The sequence below is a fragment of the Ornithorhynchus anatinus genome, chromosome 4, assembly GCF_004115215.2.
Source record: "Ornithorhynchus anatinus isolate Pmale09 chromosome 4, mOrnAna1.pri.v4, whole genome shotgun sequence".
NCBI classification, from domain to species: Eukaryota; Metazoa; Chordata; class Mammalia; order Monotremata; family Ornithorhynchidae; genus Ornithorhynchus; species Ornithorhynchus anatinus.
Window position 1 is genome coordinate 135,422,190 of NC_041731.1, and position 27,156 is coordinate 135,449,345.

Here is a 27,156-nt window from a genome sequence, read left to right on the forward strand (position 1 = left end):
ACACATAGTAAGTGCTTAACAAATATAAAATACAATCTAAATGAGAAGCTGCAATACATGTCTTTGCAGGAGGCTGCCAATGATGTACAAGTTTGCTCTGCGGATGGTGGTACTGACATTTTCACAATAATAATAATGCTGAGTGCTGGAATAGAAGCACCATGGCTCAGTGGAAAAGAGCCTGGGTTTCAGAGTCAGAGGTCATGAGTTTGACTCCAGGCTCTGCCATTTGTCAGCTGTGTGACTGTGGGCAAGTCACTTAACTTCTCTGTGCCTCAGTTATCTCATCTGTAAAATGGGGATTAACTGTGAGCCTCTCGTGGGACAACCTGATTACCCTGTATCTACCCCAGCGCTTAGAACAGTGCTCTGCACATAGTAGGCGCTTAACAAATACCAACATTATTATGATTATTAGATAAGATAATCCAATCAGACACGGTCCATTTCCCATATGGGGCTCAAAGTCTCAGGGGAAGGGAGAACAGGTATGTATGGGACTTCCATTTTACAGATGAGGCAACCGAGGTGATCTGCCAAGATCGCCCAGCAGGCAGAGAACACAGCTGGGACCAGAATCCACGTACCCTGAGTCCCAGGCCCAACCAAGCTCTTCCCACTAGACCCTGCTTCTCCTCTAAGTTATTTGTCCAGGCTAGGCTGGGCAGCCACGGCCGCCTCCTCTCCTTCACCAAGCCTCTAGAGGCACATCTCCCAGAGGCACACACTAGGAACTCCCTCTGCACCCCACTGGGCTCCTCCTCTCTCCTTCAGGGCTGGCCTTATTCATTTCTAGATATCCGGGTGCTGAACACATGCCACGGTTATAATTCTCCATTTGCTTCCTTGAAGACGATGCGTCACGTGCCTCCCCTGGCTCGGTGGGCAGTGGAGCACGGCTGCTCCCTCTGTTCGGGTGCTCCGAGCCGGAGCAGGCTGACGAGGCCCACCGTGGACCACTACGCCTCTGAGGGAGACAATGAAGCCACCTCGTTGACATCGGCACCGCTGCCCCCCCAGTGGCTTCACATTGATGGTTCTCAGCCCAGCGGCCAGAGCAGACACCTCAACAAGCTTCCTCCGAGATCCAGGTGTTGGCTGCCGGTGGCCACTTTTCAGCCCGTGGCTGGGGGTGTGTGTGCGAGGGGGGGCTACTCGGGGCACTCACTCACGGAACAAACCCAGGGGCCAATCCATCAATAGCAATTATTGAATTACAGAGAGAATGCCATTCTCCATGCTTGGGAAAGTACAAGAGAAGCCAATGCCAGGGTCCCCACCCATGGGGAACTTCCTGCAACCTGCCGTGGGAGTCACCTGATCAGTCTTCCCGCTGTCCGGCCTCACGGACACAAGCACACAGGGAGCCGGAGGCACTGCAGGTCCCGCCGGCCAGTTGTGTGAAGATGGCAGGGAGGCTGAACAGAACGGATCAGCAAGCGCACCACTGAGCGTACGTCTGCTGGGCTCAGGGCGGCCACTGGGTGCCCATCCAGGGACAGGCTCAATCCGGCAATCAATTTGTTCCCACTGCGGCGTGGCTCGGGCATCAGGGACCCCGGGGTCTTGTCCGGGCCCTACCCTTGCAGGGGAAGGCTGGGCAACACCAAACCTCTCAGGGCGCTCACCGGCATGACCACCAGTTAATTGATCCCTTGGTGCAGACCACAGGCACAGCCTCCACCCAATCAATCCCTTGGCATGACCACCAATCAACGCCTTGGCACAGGCCACAATGACACGATCAATCAATTCCTCGGTACAGGCCACTGACATGATCAATCAATCCCTCGACACAGGCTACTGTCACAACCGCCAATCAATCAGTCCTTGGCACAGACCACCTACGTGACCACCAGTCAAACCCTTGGCATGATCAGCAATCAATCCCCTGGCACAGGCCAGAGGCATGACCCCCAGTCAATCAACCCCTTGGCACAGGCCTCTGGCACATCCACCAATCAACTCCTTGTTCTGGGGCCTCAGCCCTGAAGTCTATCAGTCCCAAGACTCGCCCTCTGATCCTGCCAGGAGATGCCTCAAGCCTCGGCCGTGGGGGTAAAATGAAACAAAACAGCTGGGGACCCAGAATCCGAAACATGGACTTGAGATCCGGGCATGCCTATGCTAGCATGTGTTTTTCCTTTGCTGCATCACTTAATGATATGAGAAACAAAATGAATTAACAAAAGCGTCGCCCCGACTGTGGTTTAGTCTTTGCTGTAAAGCTCAGGGAGGGAGGGAAAGGAAAGAGGGAGGGAAAGAAGAGAGGGAAGGCAGGGAAGAAAAGGAGGGAGGGAGGGCTGCATTTGCCTTGTCTGCTGAATCGGCCTGGAACCATTTAGAATCAGTCAGCACCCAGAGCCTGAGGAGGAAGAGTAGGCCAAACACGTGAGGACCCCTACCATCCTCCCAGCCAGGGGTTGAGACCCTGTCCCCAAGCCACACCGTGGGCACCAAAATTCTGGACGGGAAAGGAAACATACCTGCAGGGATATCACACACGGCAAACAGGCCCACACGGGTATCTCCGTTCACCGTCCATTTTAGAGTCTCGCAATTCGGCTGGCAGCTGTGATTCATGAATCGGGAATAGTTTCCTTTGGGACCAGCATCAATTATACGGTCCTGCAAGTTACAACATCAATCGATGGGATTTACTGAGCACTTATTGGGTGTGGAGCACTGAACTCAGCACACTTGGGAGTGTACAATACCAGGGAGATGGTAGACACAGTCCTTGCCCATAGGGAGCTTACAGTCCAGAGGGGGAGACAGATATTAACACATTACAGGTAGTGGAAGAAACCAAGTAAAAAGCTATGTACATAAACATTATGGGAGAAAGGTGAATGTCAAAGTGCTTAGGAGGTATGGACCAAGTGCCCAGAGTATGCATTAGGTGGGAGGGTGAATAGGTTGGGGAGATGAGAGGTTAGCCATGGAAGACTTCCAGAAGGAGACATGATTGTAGTAGGGTTTTAAAGGGGGGTGAGGGAGAAGAACACTGGTTTCTCTGGCCTGAAAAGTGGCATGGGGGAGGGAATTCCAGGCAGAGGGAGGATGTGAGCAAGGGGTTGATGGTGAGATGATAATTCCCAGGTTACAGAAGATGTAACTGAGGCACAGAGAAGTGAAGTGTCTTGCCCAAGTCTTATAAAGGAAAGAATGGAGACAGTGCATCCCTGTTGTATTGCAAACCGTGGTGTCCCCCGGTGTACTGGGCGGGGGCACCCCCAAAGCAATACTGGCCATCAATAATTTAGCTCACGCAAGTCTTGTCACATGCCCAGAGGTGGGGCAGGACGCAGGTTGGGTGAGCACTGGCTCAGTTCCAAATGGCCCCGCAACTTGGACTCGTCCTCGGAACCCCAATCCAGGCTCGGGAGGGGGGGTTTGGGAAGAGCCAGGCCGAGGGAAGGCTACTCGCTGGTCAAGCCTGTCATGATCTTGGTGGCCCCTCTCTTTCGGCATGCTTGCAGTTCCCCCCGCCTTCACTCCAACCGCTCTAGGGACCCAAACCCGTTGGGAGCGCCAACGGTACAGGGGGATTCGCTAAAATGGATCGCCCGGGCCTGACTGTGACCTACTAGCCAGTTGAGAGAGAAGGGGCCGTTTCTTTCTCATAATCCCCTCCTTGCTCATCCTTGCTCCACTGACCGCGGGGCCTCTGGGCCCAAATGCCAGCACAACGGACGACAGGGAGGAGGCCATCTTGCACCCAAGATCCTGCAGGGGTTTTCCAGCGGGAACGAGTGACTGGCTGATTACCTTGTCAATGGTGAGCATGTAGAAGTGAGTGATGTCATTTTCCTGGGCATGCTTAATTCGTGCCATACACTCCTCTTCGTCGATTAACTCCCCGACATACTCATTGACAAACTCTCCCTGTGAGACGGAAACACATGCACGCATATTCCAGTCAGTCAGGGCCCCCAGGCCGTTCCCGAGAACGGGGCCCCAGCGGGTTCTCCAGTGGGTGGGTCTATGCCGCGACTTTGGGAGGGATGCAGGGAGGGCAGTGGCGCCCGTTCTCCTACCCGAGGGGTTAAGCAAAACTCCCCCGGCCTACAGGCCGTATCCTCTCCCTCTCTTATTTTGAACCAAGGCCGACTCTCCTATTGGCAGCAGCAATCTACAGACCTTCTTAATGTCCCTTTTGGCCAGCAGGCCCCAGCCCTTGCCGTCAGTCTTGACGATCTTGGTCTCGGGGTACTGACGCTTGGTAAAGCACTGGTTCTGGCACTGCTCCCCGGCCGGGCAGACTTGGGGGTGGCATTCATACATTAACATCCGGTTCAGGCACTCTGAGTCGAAGCCACAGGGGCTCTCGTCTGTGGGCTTACAGTTGCACTTGGGGATTTCAGAAATGTCCGCGGTATAAATCTGAACTTTCCCACAAGGCTTATTCACCTGAAGAGTGCAAAGGGAACAGAAAAAAAAAAGTTTTCAAATTAGTCAAATACTCCTCACCCCACTCCCACTGCACAGAGCTCTCCTTCGAACACCTCCAGGGCAGGGATGGTGCCGTTTCTCCATCAAAAGCACTGTACCAAGTATCTACTGGGGGTAGAGCTCAGCTGAGCTTGCATCACTTATCTAACTGCCAGGGTGGGCGAGAGGCAGGAGGCTTTCTGCAGCCAGTCCAACCTCCCAGCCTTCCCAGAGCCCGCCGGGACAGACCAGGGACAGGAGTGCCTGAGCTGAGAGTTTGGGAGAGGACAACACTTAATCCTGGCCCACGAGGAGCAGGAGATGGATTGTGGGGAGGAGGGGAGCAGGAAGAGGTGGAAGAGGAGTACGGGAAGGAGAAGAGGGAGGAGAAGCAGCAGCATTTATTGAGTACCCACACCGACTCCGGCCCATGTCCTACCTCTGGCCTGGAACGCCCTCCCTTCTCAAACCCGACAATTATTTTCGCCCCTCTTCAAAACCTAACTGAAGGCACATCTCCTCCTACAGGTTTTCCCTAAGCCCCCGCTTTTCTCTTCTCCCACTCCCTTCTGCATCGCCCTAACATGCACCCTTTGTTTTTCCCCGCTCCCGGCCCCACACCGCTTACGTACGTATCTGTGGTTTGTTTATATTAATGTCTGTCTTCCCCTCCCCCTGCCTAAATTGTAAGCTCGTTGTGGGCAGGGAATGTCTCTGCTTATTGTACTGTACTCTCCCGAGTACTTAGTACAGTGTTCTGCGTACCGTAAGTATTCAATAAATATGATTGAATGAATACGGAGCTCTGTAACGAGTATCCTGAACAGTACGATAGGTTGCAGGAGACTTGATCCCTGCCTGCAAAGGGGAGAGGTGTGCTAAAATCAAAGCACTCAAACAAAACCAATGGTTGATTGTAACGGGTTTGGAAAGAGATACGTGGGTGAGGAAGCTCGGGAACTGCATAACTGGCATATCCATATGTACAGAAGTGAGATGAAGCCAATGATAAATACCACTGATGGATTGACTGGCTGACTGCATCTCCAAAGAGCCCGCTTGGCCTACCTCCCGGGAAGCCGACAAGCCAACAGGGTGCCCCGGCCTGGGCTCAGCCCCAATATGTAAGAGGTGCTCCTCGCCCGGTCTGCTTGCCACCGCCGAGCACTGGCCATGCCAGGATGGTTTTGTCACTTGGGTGCGATATCTGCTCATTGGACAAGAGTCCTGAGGACGGTTTAGCAAAAAGTACCTCTTGCTTATCTGTCCACATCCCTAACGACTGGGGGGGGGGGGGGGGGGTGTTTTGGAGGGATGGACTCTTGCCTTCTGAGGGCGAGAGGGTCAGGGCTGGGGACACGGCTGGTGGCTGAAAGAGCAGCTCAGCAATGAAATGCAAGCTGGCTCACGGTCACCGTGGCAACCCAGTGCTACAGATGTGCAGACACCTCTGCTCCCCACAGAGTGGACAAAAACATGGGCTGGAAAGACAAGCTCCCAAGGTGCGGTGGGCCACTGCTTCTCCACCTTCCCTCCGCCCTCTACAATGCAGCAAAGAGATGGCATGGGGAGGGGCAAAGCCCTGGCAGGCCCAAGAGCAGGGGGAGAGGGCTGGGGGGTGTGGCTGGGGCTGGAGCCAGCCCAGGAGAGCCCAGGCGGGCTCAACACGGGCTAGGTTGGGTATTCGATCCCACCAAAATTCGGCCCAGAGCTGGCCAGAGAGACATGGCTTCCTGGGTTGAGATCGAGGTCCGCGGACAGCCTCTGGGGCAGGACAGGGCTGGCCTGTCCCAGAAGGATCTGGAAAGGCCGGGAGCTCGGATCGGCTGCAAAAAGCCTCCTGCCTCGCATCCACCCTGGCAGTTAGTTAAGTGATGCATGCTCAGCCAACATTACACAACTTCTCCACACAATTGTGATTTGGGTCACCCAGGCACTCGATTACTTCAAGAAAAACTTCACCTTAATATGTTTGTAAGGGGGAGGCTTGCGTTCGTTTTCCTGCGTCTCTCTGGCTTCTCTCTGAAGTTTGACTTCTCGAAAACGAGCTTCAGCTTCTTGCAGAGCTGAAAGTGAAATCAAAGGAATCTTAGTAACCACTCCAGACAAGCTAGTCAGTTTCCCTTTGGTTTGGTCTACCATTGCTTTACCATTCTACGAATTTCTCTTGACCATAAATGAAAACCAGGCCTTGAAAACCAAGTCCATTTCCTATGAATGACTGTAAAATGTTGTAAGGGTCAGGAAGTCAGCCAGGCCCAGAGGTTGGATTTCCTTCAGCCAGGCTGCCTCTCCATCATCTGGGGCTGATAGGACAGGAGCTTGCGGTGCTGGCTGTGGCCCGGCAGCTGGTGAGCTGGGAGGTGGGCGGGGGGGTGGGGTGTCTCAGGGAGGCTGGGCTCAGCGCAGAAGCACACGTGGGGGTACAAACAGGAGCAAATTGCAGACATGCACTCACGGGAGAGGGTGGCGGGGGAGGACTCCAGGGAAAGCAGAACATAAGCCGTTCTGGGCCCGAGGCCCATTCTCCGCAGGGCAGGGATGAGGCAGATCCCATCGGGCTCTCTCTCAGCATCCCAAAGGACCCGACCCTTGAGCCCCAGCCCTCACACTCAACTACCTAGCGCAACTGGCCAGGAGGTCTGGCATCTCTGCTGTCAAGATCTGCTCTCTTAAAGCTTTAATAATGATGGTATTTGTTAAACACTTACTGTGTGCAAAGCACTGTTCTAAGTGCTGGGGGGATACAAGGTGATCAGGTTGTCCCCTGTGGGGCTCACAGTCTTCATACCCATTTTACAGATGAGGGAACTGAGGCATAGAGAAGTTACGTGACTTGCCCAAAGTCACACAGCTGACAAGCGGCGGAGCCAGGATTAGAACCCATGACCTCTGGTTCACAAGCCCGTGCTCTTTCCACGGAGCCACACTGCTTCTTTAAGCTTAGCTTTGCTCCTCTATTGCACGAGGGCAGCTGTTGGAGCAGAAGCCAGGCCATGGGACAGGGATGGAGGAGAAAAGGTGAGTTGGACCACCCCCCAGCAACACCCTCTGAGCTGACGGGGAGGGCAGTGGCTGCTCTAGGCATGGCCCAATCAGGGGCCCAGTTGGGAGCCCATAGCCCCTGTCCCCTCCCTGAAGAGCCAGGGCCTTGCCTTACATTCGAGATTCCCTTGCTAAAATCACACAGAGGCAGAGGCCAGCCACCACCCTGCTAGTCTGGGCATTTGGCACCGCCCATAGTTACTGTTTAGTACAGTGTTCTGCATGCAATAAGCGCTCAATAAATACCACTGATGGTGATGATATCCCAGCATGACTGCCGCATCTGCCTCCTCGCTGACCTCCTTGCCTCTTCCCTCGCCAGACCATACGTCACTCTGTCACCTAGATCTTTTTCTAAAATATTGTCCTGGCACAATTCCTCACTCCTCAAAAGTCTTCAGCGATTGCCCGTTCTTCTCTGCATCAAGCAGATACTCCTTCCATTAGCTTTAAGGCACTCAATCAGCTCTCTCCCACTACATCCTGTCACCTAAATCATGGATTTGACCCCTACCATCCCATACCACTTATGCACATAACCTTATACCCTAATCCTGCTTCCCCCATCTGTAAATCTGTCTCCTCGACCAGACTGGCTATGCGACCCCCACAAGCAAACCTTACTACAATCACACCTCCTCCAAGATGCCTTCCCTGACAGCCCTCATTTCTCCTAATGGTCCTTCCTTCTGTTGTCCTTGGATCCTTCCTTGGATCTGTACCCCTTAAGCACTTGATATCTACTCAATCAATGGTATTTTGTGAGCATCTAGTGTGTACAGAGCACTGTACTAGGAGCTTGGGAGAGTTGAATACAACTGAGTTGGTACACGTATGCCCTGTCCACAAGCTTATACTCTTGACACTCCCAGCCTCACAGTACTCACATCCAAATCCTGACACACTGCCATTTCTGTTAATAAATGAAGAGTTTATTTTATTGCCTGTCTCCCCCCGCCTAGTCTCTAAGTGTCTTGTGGGCAGGGATCATGTCAACCGATTCTGTTGTACTGTATTTCTCCAAGCCCTTAGTTCAGTGCTTTGGACATAGTAAATGCTTAATAAATCCCATTCACTGAATGACTGTAAGCATCTTGAGGACAGAGATTGAGTCTACTATCTCTACTGAACTCTCCCAAGTGCTCAGTACAGTGTTCTGCACCTAATAAGCACTGGTTAAATGCTTCTGATTGATCGGTGGAGGACAAAATCTTGGACTAATGTTGGAGACCTGGGATGCCACTCCAAAATTGGGGAGCTTGCCATCATTGGGGTTCTTAGTCCTTGGTTAACAGGGATTCCCAGGGAAAGGATGGGGGAAAGTCACCCGAAGGCTGGGGGCATAGAACCACATTCCTTCCACTTGTAAGGAAGCCAAGGTCCTCTTGAAAACAAAGCCAAATCGAGCAATCAACAGCATTTTCTGAGTGCCTACTAGGTGCAGAACACTGGACTAAGTATTGGGAGAAAACAAGTACCTAGTACAGAGTACCACACCAAAAGGACTCTCAGTCAATGTGCTGTACTAAGAAGACACAGAGTGAGTATCTCCAGCTATCTGTTCTACTTTGATTTTTATTATGTGTTAAGTGCTTATTATGTCTAAAACTGAGCTCCTTATCTTCCCTCCCAAACCCTGTCCTCTCCCTGACTTCCCTGTCACTGTGGACGGCACAACTATCCTTCCCATCTCACGGGCCCATCCCATCCTTACCTCTCTGTCCAAACGGCTATCGTGCTGGTACAAGCTCTCATAATATCCAGACTGGATTATTGTGTCAGCCTTCTCTCTGATCTCCCTTTCTCCTGTCTCTCCCCACTCCAGTCTATTCTTCATTTCGCTGCCCGGATCATCCTTCTACAGAAACGCTCTGGGCATGTCACTCCCCTCCTCAAAAACCTCCAATGGTTGCCTATCAACTTCTGCACGAAATAAAAACTCCTCACTCTTGGCTTCAAAGCTCTCCATCACCTTGCCCCCTCCTACCTCACCTCCCTTCTCTCCTTCTACAGCCCACCCAGTACACTCCGCTCCTCTGCCACTCACCTCCACTGTCCGCCATTTACGTCTATCCCACTTTCGACCCCTGGCCCACGTCCTACCACTGTCCTGGAATGCCCTCTCTCCTCCCGTCTGCCAAACTAACTCTCTTCCCCTCTTCAAAGCTCTACTGAGAGCTAACCTTCTCCAAGAGGCCACCCAGACTGAGCTCCCCCTTTCCCCCTGCTCCTCCCCCTTCCTTCAGCTGAGCCCCCTTTCCCTCTGTCCCCCTCCTCTCCCTCCACCCTCTGCTCCTCCCCTTTTCCCCTTCCCCTCAGCACTGTGCTCATTTGTATATATTATTTATTACCCTGTTTATTTTGTTAATGAGGTGTACATCCCCTTGATTCTATTTATCTTGATAATATCTTGTTTTTGTTTTGTTCTGTTTTGCTCTGCTGTCTGTCTTCCCCGATTAGAGTGTGAGCCCGTCACTGGGCAGGGATTGTCTCTATCTTTTGCCGAATTGTATATTCCAAGCGCTTAGGTCAGTGCTCTGCACATTCATTCATTCATTCAATAGTATTTATTGAGCGCTTACTATGTGCAGAGCACTGTACTAAGCGCTTGGAATGAACAAGTCGGCAACAGATAGAGACAGTCCCTGCCGTTTGACGGGCTTACAGTCTAATCGGGGGAGGCGGACAGACAAGAATAAATAAATACTATTGAATGAATGAATGAACTGGGGAGTGCAAGGAGAAGAGGATAGCTAGAGCTAACCGGGAACCTAAATGACCGAGGCCAAGGGCGCTTCATGGATGGTGGCGGGTGGGTGGGTTGGGGGCAGAGAGGCAGCCAGGGAGGTGGGAAGTGACTGCCACGGGAAGTGACTGCCATGGCTGGGTGGAGGATGGCCTAGAAAAGGGAAAAGCTGCAGGCGGGGAGTCCAGCAGAGAGGCTGGGCCAGAATTCTGGAGTTGGGAAGAGATCAGGGAAGCCAGGAACCACCACCAGTGAGGGATTAGAGAAGGCCAACATGATGAAATCTGTGACTCTCCCGCCACCCACCGACAGAGGTGACTGGCCCAAGAATGATGGAAAAGTTCGAAGACCAGGGCTAAAACCGGAAAATAAGTTCACTGTTGGACACAGAAGATGAGAAGCAATGAGGGGTGGGAGGAAGCAGAGAGAAAGAAAGAGCTGAGCTCTGTGTGGGACAGGGACTGTGTCTGATCAGACTGTACTGTATCAGTCTGTATTCAGCACTCGGGACATAGTAAGTCAAGCGATACAAATATCACAATTGCTCTCGTTATGACGAGGAAATGGGGGTCTGGAGAGGGGCTGAGAGGTTGGGGCAGGAGATAACGGCTAAAATCACCATCCATGCACAATAATGGGCGACCCGAGAGAGCAAAATAGCTAGGGCCCAAGGGATGACTGCCAGAGAAAAAGGGCGAGAAGGGAGGAAAAGAAAGGCACAGTGCCTGAGAAGGGCCTCCTTCTCAGAAGCAGCACTTAGTCTTCTGCACACACTAAGCGCTCAATAACTACCACTGAATGAGTGGAACGGTGACCAGAATAGATGCTTGGGTCTGAAAACCTGATCTGAAAGAGTTCGGAGGAAGTTGTATTGCCCTCTCTCAAGTGTTTAATACAATGCTCTGCACAAGTCAGCATTCAATAGATAAACCTGACTGACTGAAGTCAGTGGTCAGGTTCCAAGACAGCAGGAGTCCACGGGACAGAGACATAGTGTCATTCTCATCACAGGTGCAGGCACTGTGGGGCGGCCAGCAGGGAGGATAGGTTCAGCCTTCACTCACAGAATGGAATTTCTCAGAAATCCCAACAGCACCGGCTCCCATCCCGCAAGCCATCACTCTGAAATATATGGCAGCAAAGTCGTCTTTGAACAGATGGCAAAGTCTCTCAGCTTTTCTAGTTTACAAGTTGATTTAGTTTTAAAGGCTCTGTGTGTGTGTGTGTGTGTGTGTGTGTGTGTGTGTGTGTGTGTGTGTGCGTGCACACGTGCGTTTCACCACTGAGACTGACTGTCCACAAAGCCAGGCCAAAGAAAGCTATTTTCTGACTACTCACTTTGGGGCGGGCCTCCACGTTGGGACTAGGCGAGAGAGTGCGGAGGGCACAGCACAAACCCTCACCGCTCCCATACTACACCCAGCAATGCCGACTTATTTTAATTGTTAGGAGTGTGAAGAGGGCAGAGTGATAGGCTTCAATCCCTCAGTCAGCTGTATTTACTGAGCACAGAGCCTCGGCAGGGCACTGTACTGACTGCTTGGGATAGTACATTGGTTTTCGAGTAGAGATGATTCCTTTCCTAGAGGAGCTTACAATCTAACAGATAGGGCCAACGGGCCAACTGGAGACTCTTGGGTCTTTCCAGAGACATGAGAAGAACGAGTGAGGCTCGGAGCATGACTCAGAAAGCTTTAGGGGGCAGCGCCTTTCCTGCCCCTGAGGCGCGGAGATACCTACAAAGCAAGAGTGGCTTAGTGAAAATAGCATGGGTTTGGGAGTCAGAGGTCGTGGGCTCTAATCCCTGCTACGCCACCTGTCTGCTGTGTGACCTTGGGCAAGTCACTTCACTTCTCTGTGCCTCAGTTACCTTATCCACAAAATGGGGATTAAGACTGAGCCCCACGTGGGACAACCTGATTACCTTCTACCTACCCCAGCGCTTAGAACAGTGCTTGACACATAGTGAGCACTTAAATACCTTATTATTATTATCATTACAATGGCATAAAAATCAACTCCAGTGCAGCTCTTCCAGGCCGTGGAACAGGGCCCTTTCCCTCAATGCCATCGAGGTCTCATTCCGAATGACAAGGGTTCAGAGGAGCCCTGCTGCACCTCTGTGGCACAGTGGGACTCTTCCAGCCCAAGATACCACCTCACCATCATCTGTAAACTGCAGGGCAACACCCCAGCTAAATCACAGCATCTTTTTAAAACCGGTCAGATCTCAACATACAATCCACGGTTAGCCCACCGAAAATAAATCTTTCAGAGTGAGGCTTCCCCCAAACTTTCGGGGAGTGAGGCCCACCACTTGCTCTCCTCTGACTTTCTCCCGCTTGCTTGCTTGCCTCCAGATAGAAAGACAAGAAGACGCACTGCTTCCCTCTGGGAAGTTAGGGGCCAGGGGAAAACAAACAGCACCACCAGGACCCACCAGGCAGTCCTACTCCTCAGTTGGCTGAGTCCCCAGCCCTGGGCTCCGCGCAGACCTATCCCCGATGCCACTCGCCAGCGCTCAGTACCATTTTTGAAGACTTTTCCGATCCCTTTAATCCCTTGGTAGCGGCTCCCCCGGTCGCCCTCCATGTAGGGAAAGACTCGAGCCTGGTGTGTCCAGTAATAATCCTTGGACCCAAAGAAAAAGACAGGAAACTCTCCGATCTCATGCTTCATTTTCTGAATATTTGGGGGAACGTTCTTTGGATGGCAAACTTCAGCAGGCCACCATCTAGTATGTTGGAAATACAAACAGAACACACACCCCAAATTATTCAGGCACCCTTCATTCCGCAGAAAGACCGAACGAGCGACATATGGGTCCACCGGATAGGACGGTGGCAGATACCGGGTTGTCTTTGGAAGGCCCAAGCTGTTCCCTCTGACCTGTAGTTGCCCAGTTTGACCCAGATGACATCCTGGAAGTGAAGCTTTTTCCCCGCCCTGCAGTCATTGCAGTACCAGCTGCCGTCGGGCATCTCGATGTTCAAGCAGTCCGGGTGGAACGCCGCCGGGCACGACTCGCAGCATAACAGGCTCCCCCCTGCACAACAATTGTGGGAGTTGAGTGCTCAGTAGGTGCCATGCAAAGTCCTGAGCACTGGAGGGAAAGAAGGCACTCAGGAAGGAGACAGTCAGTCCCCATCCCACAGTCATGGCTTAGGTAGAAGGGAGGACAGGTGTGGAAACCCCATCTCATGGGCACAGAGCAGTGAAGCAAGTCGCCCAGGGTCACACAGAAGGCAATTGATGGATCCGGGACTGGAACCCAGGTCCTCTGAATCCCATGCCCGGGCTCTCTCCACTAGGTCACCCTAGGTTTCACGCCACCTGGGCTGCGGACCCTGGGGGTCAGGGGTCTTTCTGCCTGTCAGCCCTTACTGGGTTAGCTCTTAAACACAAGTCCGCCCATGGTCAGATTGAGAAGAGGCAGCTACACTGGTCCCCTTCCCATCGGCAGGCACTCTGAGTTCCTTGATGCCTCTTCCCTGACCTGTTAGACCGGTGTAGCATGAGAAGCTCCGGAACCCAGGGTCAAGGGCTCCTGGCAGGCTGGCTTCTCCCCCGACCCCCAGCCTAAGTGAATCCACAGGCCTCCTGGCAGACAGGCAGGGCCCAACTCTCTGGGACTCCTCTTCGAATAGAAAGTTACGGTGATGATAACCATAATCATAACATTGGTGGTATCTGTTACTATGGGCCAAGCCCTGAGGCTCTGGGGTAGATCCAAGATTATCCAGATGGGGCACAGTCCCCCTGCCACACGGGGCTCACAGTCTAAGGACAGAGGGGACCGGGTACTGAGTCCCCATGTGACAGATGTGAAAACGCTGGCCCAAAGAAGCAAAGTGACTTGGCCAAGGCTACACAGCAGGCACATGGCGGGACCTGGGATCGGAACCCGGGTCCTCTGACTCCCAGGCCGGCGCTCCTACCAGTAGGCAGCCACACTGCTGTCAAGTCCTTCCCAGTGGAAGAAGAGGACGGATGGAATGCAAGGGTCCGGCTCGCCCTGGCGATGACATACCTTTTGAGCAGACGAAGCACCAGCTCACATTGACATGGGCGTGGTGGCTCTTCCCTTTGCGGGCAGTGAAATGGTTGGTGCAAATGATGTTGTTGGAGGCGATCACTGCGCACCCGGCGGCCATACAGCCATCTCCTCCATGGTAAGCCACGGGGCAACGCACGCACCTCATCAGCTTCCCTGCGGAACAAACACATGTACACGCACAAACACACAAAGACACACACACACATTACGACTGGTGCCAGAGAAGCAGCGAATCACATGACGTCAGCCTACACTACCCGTTTCAGCTGGACCCTCCCTTCTCAGCATAATCTCTCATGTATGTTCCATGTTCTAGTGGCATGAACTACAAAAGCCCCAAAAAGCCAACTTACTGTCTTCATGTTCAGTTAATCTGTCTTTTCCAATGACTACTTAGAAAAGGTCAGGGGGAAATGTCAAACTGCACCTTAAACCTGCTTTCCTACACCATTCAAAGGGCCAAATTTAAGACAGTGCACAAGGGCAAAAGGATCGGGGCTGCTCCATTTGCTTTCCCAAGCGGGAATAAATTGGATCACCAGTTACTGCCTTGGGAAAAATGCATTTAGAAAACCAGAGCAAATGTTTTTTGGGAACAACAGCAGAGAAAGCAAAAGGACAGACCTGAATGTGTCCAGAAAAAGAAAAACAAAAGCCTTAACAAGGAAATAGAACTATCTGGAAGCTCTCTGGGCCAAGGCGATGAAAGCAATTGCAAATTCGGTGTAAGCTGGGTGAATTGTACTTCCCAAGGGCTTAGTACAGTGCTCTGCACACAGTAATTGCTCAACAAATATGATCAAATGAATGAATGGAGATTATGTGATGTTCCAGCTCCTTATACCTGGAAAAGCAGTACTTGGGTGCATAATCTCCTTTTGGAATTTAGTGACAAGCTTCCATCTATTGTAAATGTAAACCCCATTTCCAACCAAATAAAACAACTGTAGGAAAAGAATTCCAAATGAAAATGTCTGTCAAATTGGGGAATAGTAATATATAATTTTTTTAAAAAAAATAGTAATTATTATTATTACAGTGGTACAACATTACACACTGAACCGAGTGCCAGGATAGAGACGAGGTAAGCAGACCAAAGGCACTCCCTGCCCCCCGTGAGGCTTCACAGCCCAAGAGAGAGGGAGAAGAGGAATTTTTATCCCCATTTTACAGATGAGGAAACAGAGGTATAGAGCAGTGAAGTAACTTGCCAAGTTCATTCAGCAGGCAAGGAGCAGAGCTGAGAGTAGAACCAGCTTTCCTGGCTCCCAGGTCCAAGCTCTTCCTCTTAGACTCTGTTGCATCTATAGTGTGTCTTCCTTATAAAATACTTTAAAGGGGCCATTCTCTTCCAAAGAGAGATGTGAAAAATCATTCCCCACCCTGACAAAAAGAGACATTGCTCAAAAACATCTAGCCCAACAAGTTTTACTGAGGTTTGAAGAACACTTAAAATCAGTTCCTCAGGGGGAAAAAAACTGTCCCTCATTTGAATTGGGATTCACCTCATCTGCTAGGCTCAACCAATGGAGGGGTTCAGCGGATGGTTTCACCCACAGGTTACCGTTCTATCGCCTCAAAACTGGGATCTGATTCAGAGGGAATGAGAGTGCAGGAGGGATGAGTGGCTACCTTTGGATGCTCTTGGATTGGAAGGGTTGGAGACGTGGCAGCTGACGCAGCTGTGGAGGGGGCAGCGAAAACCTCGGCTCTCAAACACGGTCAGGTGATGCTTCCTGACACAAGCTTCGTGGTAAAACTTCCCACACTGAGACACAACACAGCGCTTCACTTCTGTTTTCTTCTCCTTGCACACAAAGCAAGAGTGAACTCCTGACAATAAAAAGACAAGGGTAGTTACAGCTAGGAACCCTCTCCACCCGCCCCTCCCAGCGGCCCCCACCAGCTTTGCTTCAAAGGCAGGCACAGTCTGGTAGCAAATGCCCAAGCATTTGCTACCACGACATTTTGATCAAGGAAACAGTGGTACTTATTGAACACTTACAGGGTGCAGAGCACTGTCCTAAGTGCTTGGGAGAGGACCGTACAAGAGTTGGGAGACATGATCCCCTCCCACAAGGAGCAGACGGTTCAGTCAGGGAGATGGTCAGTAAGATGTATTTTCAGTCTCTCTTTACAAATGTGACCAACAATGGGCACATTGAGTGAGCCAGGTTTCACCTTTAGGTCTAACTTGTGCGGGTCTGAGTCTCCCATCTGCTGAAGCCCGAGAGGGGACCACTAGATCCTTCCGTTACCTCTAATAATGAGCTCGTCCTCCCCTCCCCACCCCCATTCCCGGGTTGAAGCCGATGGCCAACGACAACAGCTCTAGGGACTTGGACGAAAAGAGCCATCAGGAGAGAAAGAGGAGTCTGTAGGGTGGAGGCCAATGAGGAGTAAAGAAAACTGATGTTACTCGCTCGGTTGAGCTTTTAAGAGCCATGCTGAAACAATTCAAGTTTCAGAACCTTTCAAGCGTAGGAACCAATCCAACAATTTGTAAATGTCAGTTGGGATTCCACGATCTCCATGTCCTCACGAGGCCAACAGTTAGCCGATTTCAGGGACGGCAAGATCGGTTCTAAGCGCAAGGAAACCGGTGGTAAAAGCTGGCTAAGACTTGCCTGAAGTACATTCGCTGCAGATGAATTTTCCTTCCGGTCTCCTAGGCAATCCGAGGCAGGCCGAGTGGAAGGCTCCATAGCAGGGTCCTTCGCAAAGCAGTAAACTGCCGGTTTTCTCACAGAGCTTTGGAACAGAAAGCATCAACTGTTGAAGCAACGAGCCTGCTGCGTTCACTCCCCCTCCCCCTCTGCAGCTGCAGAAGGCGGTCTTTCTTCCGACAGCCAATTTGCTCTAACAGCAGTTTCCTATGCAAGGAAAACTGATGACTGCACCCCATCACCCCCCAAACCCCAAATGAAATTAGACATCAATTGTTCCCACTCCCGGGAATATGGATGATGCCATTTGCTAAGTGGAAGCCACAGGACACAAAATGAGAGAAAACTCCGCCTGAAGAATCAAGATCTGCCTGGGGCAAGTTGGAAGACCAATTCTCAGTACATTGTGGTGGCCATCCCGTCCTCTGACCCCCACCCCACCCCCCACCACCTTCCTGAACAGCATGACAGACAAAGGAATCACCACTGCTCAACTGAGACTGAGGTGTTTGCAGATGTTCCACCTTGCCAAATGTATGCAGAAAAAGCCAATTTACCCCACGCTGGGTGGGACCTTTTCCTTCCGTGGAGCAGTTCCCAAATGGCCTAGCCAACCAACTTCAATCTCACCTGACAGACATATTCCTTCTTAGCGGCGGCACCTCGCTCAGACTTTTTGGAGGATACAGACGCTTCCGTTTGAGTCTCGTCTGCGCTTTCGTATGGGGACTCTGAGGGCTCATCACCTTGACCGTCTGAGATCTGAAGATGAAGCGCATGTATTATATTTCGCTATAGCCATGTCAGAAAAGAACGGATCTTATTCAACGTACAGGAGGACACACTAGGGGAGAGCTACGTTACCAAATACACACAGACACAAAGTAACGTGTCACCATTTGCTCTTTTATTACTACCAAAGCTTTAAGGGAGATTTTACAGGTTTTATAAAGTGGTTTCAGAAAAGTAGATTACAGCTTTTTTTTCTTTCCCCCAAAAATAAACTTAGCAGACAGCGGGAAAATTGCATGACTTTTATTCATTGACTGACATTTATGACAAGTTGCAGGAAGTTGACAGAGTACGTAAATGCGCACAAAAATGATGCCATTCCTAGTATTCGGCCACAAACCCCCGGGAAAGAGTTGGAAAAGAATAGCCAAATTTGGGAAATACATAGAGTAAAAAGGGCACAATTGCCATGTTCAAAGCCTAGAGGCTTTGCCACTGCCCCTCCCTTCCCCTCCGCTCTCCCCAAGAAGCTTCCATTCGCATTTCCAAGTGCAAAAATAAGAGCTGAATGCAGAATTGTCAGTGGCCGGGATAGAAAGTCATCTATGTAGCCCTCAAAGAAACCGGGATTTCACAGTGACACTCCTAACAGACGCAACAAGCCAAACAGATGTTTGAAGTAATCCAGTCATTGTTTGTGGTTCCTCTATTGCAGCTTTGGTGGGGTCGGGAGGGTGGGAACGAAGGGGTAGCTGAGCAGAACAGAGACTATCTGGACCCCCAGTCCTTCTCCTGCACCTCTCTCCCTCTTTCCAGTGCCTGTTTCAGGCTCATTTCCCTTTTTGTCACCAACACTGCCAGGGGGCGAGGGGGTGGCTAGAAGGGGTGGAGGAAGGGGAAACAGACATGGGTTTGACTCCTCGACAGCAGCTCGGGTACAAGGTTTGGAGAGAGGAGGTGAAGACCGGTGGCTGAAACCAGCCTCTGATGCTGTTGGTGCATTTTATTCATCCAGGCTCTTCTGTCGCCCGACCCCTTTCCCCACTCACACCCCTTTCCAGGAATATGGCAAGCGGGGGACAGACCTTGCCACAGGTTGCAGCCTCGCCCTAACATCTGGCCAACCTGCCCAGGCGTTTAACAGGAATGGTATTCGTTGCGCATCCGCTGGATGCAAGGTGCTGGACTGAGCGAGCCCCACTCGTCTGGGGAGAAGCGCCCCCGGCCACACCAACACTAAAACCTTCTGGAGATTCACTTACGTTGGGCACGTGAAAGCTAAATTTGGGAAGAACGCTTTGCTGAAAACCCAGTCTGCCACAAGGAACGGGGATAGGGCCCACTGGTCACCATCCCTAAGGGATCTTGAGAATACAAGGTTCTTTAGGACGAGCGGTGTGAGTTGGAAAATTGAATGCCAAAACTAGAATTCCAGGGGCCAGGCGACTGCTCCAGTTCCCCCGAAACAACGAAGGTGGGTTAAACTTTTTTCCTAGCAAGTCAGCCAACTGATGAGAGGAATCTTTGGGAAAGCAAGCCATAAGCTAAAAGCAAAGGGCTTCCCCATGATAAATCACTGTTAGGAACCCCACCTTTCTGTTCTCTGGACCACAACTCCATTCTGTCCTCCTTTCCAGCAAGAAGACCACTCGCCGCTGTACGGAACCCCACTCCTTTTGAAAATGAGATTTTTCAATTTTCACTTAGCTGCATTTTCACCGCCAGCCCTGGGCTCTGTGACCTTCCCCAGGAGCCCTAACAGAGTTCTTCAGAGTTCTTTCCTAATCTTCCCCGCTCTGCTCCGAGAGGTGGGAGGGCAATATACTAAGCTCAGAAAATGCAGTTTGGCAGATCCTTTCAGTTCAGTTCCGGACTTCCCAGAGTTAGAAAATCAATCCTTCTGCCCCTCCCCCTGGGAGAGCGGGCGGGCCTGTCCGTGGGTCACTCGTGGATGTCCATCTCAATCCTCCCCCGCAGGTACAACTAGAAGACAGGTCATCGGCACCCCCTCCCCTGACCCTGGCCTGTACCGCCTCCTAGGCCCCGGCCGCGGCTCAGAGGCTCTGGAAATGCCTCGCCGACATGGGCCCAGCTTATAGGGACAGAGGCCAAAGAATGACGAGTGCCTGCCAACCCCCCGGGGCCAGGGCAGGCTTGGTCCACTGGGGCCACATGGCTGGTAACCGTCGGGTAAACCAAATTTCCAGGTGGAGGGGGTCGGGGGGGACGAGGGGAATGGGGGCGGACAGAGACAGAGAAAACACACACCAGGCCTGGTAGAGAGGAAGAAGCAGCACCTTTTATTTAAGATTTACAGAAAAAAGTTAGCATCTTTTCAATAGGAGAGGAGAGCTAGATCCTAAAATTAACAAAGTGTTTAGGGAAATAAACACTGAATACACATTATAAATGGAAGTATAAACTTTAAAGACAAAATATCAAGGTAACTGGCTAGTATTGGGTATGGGATACACATACAGAATGATATCAAAAAGGAAACCATACAATGTTACAGTCAGTGAAAGTACAGTTCCAGGGTTTTCTGCCTTGCGTGCGCTCCGCCACGTCCCTTCTTTTTCCCACTCGGCGTGGCGAGAGCGGGGCCCACGCGTCTCTAGGAAGACAGATCACTAATGCGGAGCTGCCATGTACTGCCAAGGGATGTCGACACACATCAGACTTCCTTAACTTAGAGAGTTGGACCACCTGCACTCGATGGGGTGAGACCATCGCTTACTCAAAAATGCCTTTTGGAGAGCGAGTGAGAAATTCACCTTGCTGGAGCCTAAGAATTGGGTCCCCAAACCCATTACAATGGTATTTATGCATAGGCAATATGGTGCATTTGGAGAAAGAGAGATGTAGTGACTTAGTGGATCCAAGACTCCTTGGACCCCCCACCTTCCCCCCCGGCAAAAAATCCCCAGCAAACATACCAAAAAAAAAAAAAAAGTCTCCGAGTCCATTCTCCTATTTTGCTAAACGGGACTCAGAATGAAGAGCAGTGGATTTCTCAGGCTTCAAATGTGTTTTTTGAGTGAGGTCTAGAACAGTGGGAATTTGGGAAAAAAATGCACTCAACTGCTTGGGAAGAACAGACTTTGTTTTCTCACAGTTCTTACATACCTCTGCAGGACTTTCCAAAACAATCTCATTGGACCCAGACTGGTCTAATATGAAAGAATACCTTGAAAATAATTCAAGGGACACCTTAGACAACATGCCTACTTTGTTCTGTGCTCCCAGAACAAAGTTTCAACTGCCAGCTAGGCTTTGACTTTTGGGGAGCCAAAAGAAAAAAAAATGAACAAAAAAATGGAGGAAAAGCAGCATTCTAACCAGGCCCATGCCCGTGAAGGGTTGTCTTCATCACAGATATTCCCCTTAGCTTCTGTAACAAACATCTCCATGAATTAAGGACGGCACCAAGGTTAAGAGTACACTTTCCGCCTGCTGGATGAATACCAAGTGTTTTGGCAGGAGCGTGCGTCACTTTCCAGGAAAAATGATGTTTTCCAGAGCGGTGTTAGCCTTAAGGTTTGCTGTCCACACTTTGGACAGCTGTCACATTCCCGGTTAATAGCTGAATTACCAAACAAGGTTTACTCTAAAGGTGTCAAAGAAAGGCTAACCCACTACTCCACAATCGCAATCCACTGCATCCAAACTAGAGGAGACATTTTAAAGGTGATCACCCATTTCCTGAAATCAACTGTATTCATTGAGCTCCTAGTATGTGAAGAACACTGTACTAAGAACAACACTGTACTAAGAACTTGGGAGAGGTACGATATATTTTGCCATAACCTTGTGTCCAAAAGAGTCAGTCTGAAGAAGACTGTGGCCGAAAGTATTCATTCACTTGGGTATCTTGATGATTCTGGATGTAATTGTCAGGTGGGGGATAACGGTTTGGTTGAGCCAAACAAACGTTAACAAGATGCACGGCTTTACCTATTCACCCGAGTCTATTTCATGGAACCCTTTCAGGAAATGGGGGAGGGAAGAAACAGCTGATGGAGCTCCCTCTAGGCTCCTTAGGGGTCTCAGAGCAACCCAGGGCCAGAAAAGATAACGGTCAACTGCCACAGACCACACACCACAGTTAGTTCAAAAATAAAACCTAGAAATGTCCAGAATTTCCTTTCAACTAGTTATCCCCAGATGCTCAGTCCCCAGAGTAGTCATTCAGAAAGACGAAATACACCTTGCTTCTAATTTAAATGAACAGCTCAACCACATATAGATCCAAAAAGGGCCCTTCAAAACCAAGTTTTCTTTGGCAACCTCTACAGTATCACCAGCCTAAGTGTTTCAAGTCCACCTGGGAAACTGATAACTAAGAAACGCAACGTCTCTGAATTAGCCTCCCTAAACTCACTGGGGGAATCTGTGCAAAGGTAGAGGTGGCAGGACCTGGGCAGAAAACGGGTTTTTGAAGCCGACATGTTCCAGAAAGGAGAAATTGACATTAGCAAACAGAAAGTTTCAGGAGAAACAGGTAAAACAAAAAATCCATTTGACCACACAAGACCAGAATCAGCATCTCTTGAACTTGCCTGGAAGCAATGAACACCTGCTTTGGTCAACTACTTGGAAACGGGCAATGCCTGCTTCCAAAGGGGGGCAGCAAAGGAAAGAGAAATGTGTGAACCCGGGGGAAGAAGAAAAGGCTAGAGGCAGAAGGCCAAAATATGCTCTCTCAAACCGAGTTCTGAAAAGATCCAAGGGCTGAACGGTTCATTCAAAGAACAGGCTAGAACACAATTCAGAACACCAAGACGCTTTACCTATTTTGACAGAAGTTGACACCATTTGTTCAACTGTTTGAGAAGGGTACCCAGAAGGAGGAAGTCGGAATGCTTTTTTCTCTCAACAATCCTCTAATCGTAGTTTACCTTAAGTGGTAGGCTGTATTACGATGTTCTTTAAACAGTACACGATATAAAAAAATATTAATCTCTTGGAACCCGTTGACTGAGGTAGGCCTTCCTCGGCTCACTGACCCCACTCACACTTCTAAGGGGCTGGAGAAAATTCCCTCAACTGCTCTGAAACCAAGATGAACCCCTCCCTCCTAGCTAACTCTTCAAAAAGGAAAATCAATTTAGACCGGGAGTCCCAAGTGGGACAGGGGCTGGATCTGAACTGATTAACTCATATGTACTCCAGCACCAAACACTGGGCTTGGCCCTTAGTAAGTGCTTCAACACCACCCTTCTAATACTTCGAGTACCATTCCCCACCTGTGTCCACCTTGCTGCCCACCTTTCCTGCGGCACTTTGGGCACCTGACAGGTAGGGAGAGAGAGCATGACAGTGGCCCCGTGCCCGCCAATAGCACTAGAATCAACTCCTCCTCGCAGAGTCTCAGATCTCAGATCTTGCTGACTGAAAGGAAGCTTGCTCAGCACTGACAATGGCACCAACATCACCATCATTAGTATTTACTGTGGGACTTGTTCAAGCACTTACTACGTGTTCCGATAGGTGTTTCTTTGTCCTGGCCCTGCTCTCTCAGGAGTCAGTCCACCTGAAAGGAGGCTAAAAGGGTTGGCTGCTCTCCTCCACTTGCAGATTAGAGATGATACCAGGGGTTCGGCAGTGCCATCGTCAGTCAGCGTTCCCCAAGTAACTGCTCAGTGGTATTGACTGAGCACGGACTGCGGGCCGAGCTCTGGCCTAAGCACTTGGGATTTTTTAAAAATAGTATTTAAGTGTTACTTATGTGCAGACACTGTACTAAGCACTGGAGTAAACACAAGATAATCAGGTTGGAGACAGTCCATTTCCCACATGGGGCTCACAGTTTTAGTCCCCGTTTTACAGATGAGGTCACTGAGGTACCGAGAAGTGAAGTGACTCACCCAAGGTCACACTGCAGACAAGCAGCAGAGTCAAGATTAGAACCCCGATCCTGCTGACTTGCAGGCCCGCGCTCTTCCCACTAGGCCAAGCTGCTTCTTGGTTCAGTTTGGGATTTTCGATTTCTGGATGACCCCTTGTTGTCTGGTGCTAAAAAGGTTTTGGGGTTGGAGGGGCAGGGAAAAAGGTAGAGTGGCCAGAGGCTGCCGTTCTTGGTTTTAGGGGCAACACCACAGTTGAGAGGTACTGATCAATCAACAGTACTTATTGACTATGGCATCATACTCTCCCAAAGTACCGTGCACTTTGCACAGACTAGATATTCAAATACCACTGACTGATAGGCAAGGATCCACATTTGTCTCTTTTTAACCAATGGCTGAGTTAGAAAAGCTTAAATTGCACGAGAGAGTAAAGAATAACGAGGCCATAAATCCATGTACAAGTTCATGAACAAGTTCACTTTACTCACAAGAATCTGTTTTAAGGGCTCAAGTTAAGGAAGAGGTTTTCCCACGTCTGCAATGGCCTTTCGGAAAAGTCACCTTCAGGTCCCAGTAACCATTTCTAGCACCAGGAATTCTTTTCATTCTCCACCCTTCCTCCCAACAAGGGGTTCTGCAGGGGGAGCTTCCAGGGCTGGGTGCAAGTCAGGGGTAGCCTACCTCAACCTGGACGCCCACAGAGCCAGCGTCGGTACCCGCATCTCCTCTCCCCCTACCGAGGGAGGACGCACGCAGCCCCTCTCCCCAAGAGTTCTTCCACACTACTAGATGTGCCGTTCCTTCTGCAGAGGGACTCGCCTTTCCAGGATCGAGTCGTCAGATCGCCATCTCTCCACTGTTCCCGATAGGCCAGCCCACGGCGGCGACTACCAGGTGAGGTGGGGAAATGTTTGGTTTAGGACTCCCCAGTGGATCTGAGGAATTGACAAACACCCCCCCACCCTCCCCACTGGAGCTCCGGGGCCACATCAGCACTCTCGGGTTGGTTCGTCCCAACTGGTGAACCCATCCGAGGTTCACGGTACCTGGTTTCCTTTGAGCACCTCCATGCTAGGGGGCTGGGATGGGCAGGCGGGCTTTCCTTGAGAAGACTCATTCTGATCTGGCTACTGCAGATCCCTGATGTTGGGTAAAGGTTGATCGCGACACCTTTTTGCAAGGGGCGGATTCTGAGGTACCTCCCCTCTTACTCCCTGAGTTAACCAAGACCTTAACTCCTGCAGTTCAGCTTGACATGAGGAAGGAGAGAGGTAGGACAGCAGTCCTCTGGGGGAGGTTTTTGGTTATTAATTTTTTCATTTCCTTCTCAGAGTCAAGGAGGAACAAATCTTAACTGTGGGCCTCAACTCTGGCCACGAATCTTCGACCAGCCAAGCCATTCAGGGCCTCCATTTGCCTACCCTGAAGTAATTACTCTCGGGGTTTTATTAGGCTCCAGGCTTTTCCGGCCAAGCTCAAAAAAGCATCCCGGACAAAAGCCTGAGACACGAGGGGAGACTAAATGTTCCAGGGGATTCCCCGAGCATCATCCCAGTGGTCCGCCTCAAGTCACTGCGTGCCCAGTGCCTGCAGGTGGGCCTCAAGGAAGGTTGCTGAATTGGCCCATCCCAAACAACGATTCCATGCACAGAATAAGCAGCAGGAGCAGAAAAATACATTCCTCAGAGCTCGCTCCCGCTAAAATAACATGACAGTGGACAAAGCCTGGGCCTGGGAGTCAGAGGATTTCAATCCCAGCTCGGCCACTTAATTTCCTGGTGTGTGTCTCCCAGATTCACTGAGCCTCAATTTACTCAACTGTGAAACGGGGATTCAATTCTCCCTTCCAGTTGGCCTGTGAGCCCCATGAGGGAGAGGGAGCATGTCCAAACTGATTAAATTTTATCTACCCCAGCACTTAGAACAGTGTTTGACACATAGTAAGCCCTTAACAAATATATTATTCTTATTCAAACAGAAAATGCGACTGGGAGCTCTTTGGGATTTCGTTCGAGATGACCGGATCCTGCCCTCCTCACCAAAACATTCTGTAGACTGTAAGCTCCTTGTGGACACAGATCATACCTACCAACGCTGCTGCATTTTCCCCAAGTGCTCAGTACAGTGCTCTACCCACAGTAAGCACTTGATAAATACTGTTGATATATTAGGTGTGTGTAGGGCCACCATTTGTACAATCCATCACCCTGGTCACTTCAAATGGGACGTCTGAGTTTTCCCAATAGACTTTTTGTCACGATCTCGCCTAAACAACCTGAACAACACCTTTCAATGACCACTACTGCCTCCTGGGATTGGCTCCTGTGCTTGACACATCCTTCCCTCTCCCCCATCCCCTGGTTTGGCCTAGAAAATTTCCTAAGCAGTTTAGGCTAAGGTTCTGAAAACTTGAGCACTGCAGTCAAATGGGACATGTCTCGTAATCCACTCTGAAAAGCCAAAGGGATGTAGATTAGGAAGGGACCAAGAGATGATTAGACTGGTGCCCTATCTCTGAGCCAATTACTTACACACACACTCTCACACTTTCTCTCTCTCTCGCCAGAGTCCACTCCCCGAACCCAAGAGCACTTCTGAAGTCAGTATAGACTTAGGGAAGGAGAGGAGAAGCAGGATGAGGCAGGAGGAGGAGGGCTGGTAATGGGTTCTACCTCTTGGTTTAAAAAAAAAAAAATTCAACTGGCAAAAAAGGGAAACATAGTTCTGCCATGACCGCTGTTTCTCAGCACTACATTTCGATACATGCTGGCATTGATAGCAGTTTCCACTTTACAAGACTCAGCCATTGAAAGGCTTGAGGACTTCAGTCTCATCATGCAAACATGCTTTGCAAAAAAAAACCAAACCATCCCCTCGCCCCCCAAAAAAACCACACACAACAAAAGAAAATATAGAGGTCAGAGGATGATGTCCAAGCATATTGAACAAAAGCCTGAGACATTTCAATGGAACGTAGCACATTCTAATTAAGCAAATAACTGAGCAGGCAATACAATTTTATGTAATTAAGGTCTCCTGTGTCATTTGTGAATCCACCCAAAAGGAAAAATTGACTGCCTACAATAAGACAACACAGTCTAAAAATGTACTCACTGCTTTGCAAGTTTCCTCAGCTTCATGAAATGAGAATGAAATAGAGAATCAAAGTCTGTCTATTAAGGAGGGGAGACTAATTTGGATTTATATGAGCAAAAACAGGTAATTATATTTAGGCTCAAACTTAGAAGAACTCTATGCACGTCCTCATCTGGACGTAGGATGCTTAAGAAAATTATAAGGGGTGACTGCCCAAAAGAGTCACCCTGGACCGTTTATAGGTAGAGAACGGAAGCGGGGCAAATGCTCTACTCCCCGGCTATGGACTCTCACCCAGAGTCACAATTCTTGGAGAGCCAATGCTGAGAAATGGACACCCCATTTCTTTCTGTTTAGCTGCTGTACTGGCAACTGGAACAGGAATATGTATCTATTACGAGATGAATATAGTTGAGTGATGGCCTCAACTGGGCATCTTACCTTGGTCTTAAAATGTGCATGTCTGTTTTCTTCATTGTGTGTGTTTACAATAATCAGTGAAAACAGAATATCCTACATCTTCCATAAAAT

At 50.3% G+C, this 27,156-nt stretch overlaps 1 protein-coding gene across 7 annotated transcripts in view; it reads right to left on the bottom strand.

Annotated features, from left to right (window-relative positions):
* The window catches only part of NSD2 (nuclear receptor binding SET domain protein 2), a 104,209-nt gene that overhangs the window by 11,879 nt on the left and 65,174 nt on the right, over positions 1–27,156 (bottom strand). For all 7 annotated transcript variants that reach the window (XR_005659975.1, XR_003758875.1, XM_029063146.2 and 4 more), the window contains exons 11-20: positions 17,579–17,710; positions 16,910–17,033; positions 15,915–16,115; positions 14,256–14,435; positions 13,115–13,271; positions 12,754–12,959; positions 6,397–6,500; positions 4,144–4,413; positions 3,772–3,888; positions 2,487–2,628 (exon numbers count right to left, since the gene is read on the bottom strand). Coding sequence is in view for 5 of the 7 variants with exons in the window: in XM_029063146.2 (XP_028918979.1) it covers positions 2,487–2,628; positions 3,772–3,888; positions 4,144–4,413; positions 6,397–6,500; positions 12,754–12,959; positions 13,115–13,271; positions 14,256–14,435; positions 15,915–16,115; positions 16,910–17,033; positions 17,579–17,710 (1,633 nt within the window). In the remaining 2 variants the exon portion in view is untranslated. The remainder of the gene's footprint in view (positions 1–2,486; positions 2,629–3,771; positions 3,889–4,143; positions 4,414–6,396; positions 6,501–12,753; positions 12,960–13,114; positions 13,272–14,255; positions 14,436–15,914; positions 16,116–16,909; positions 17,034–17,578; positions 17,711–27,156) is intronic.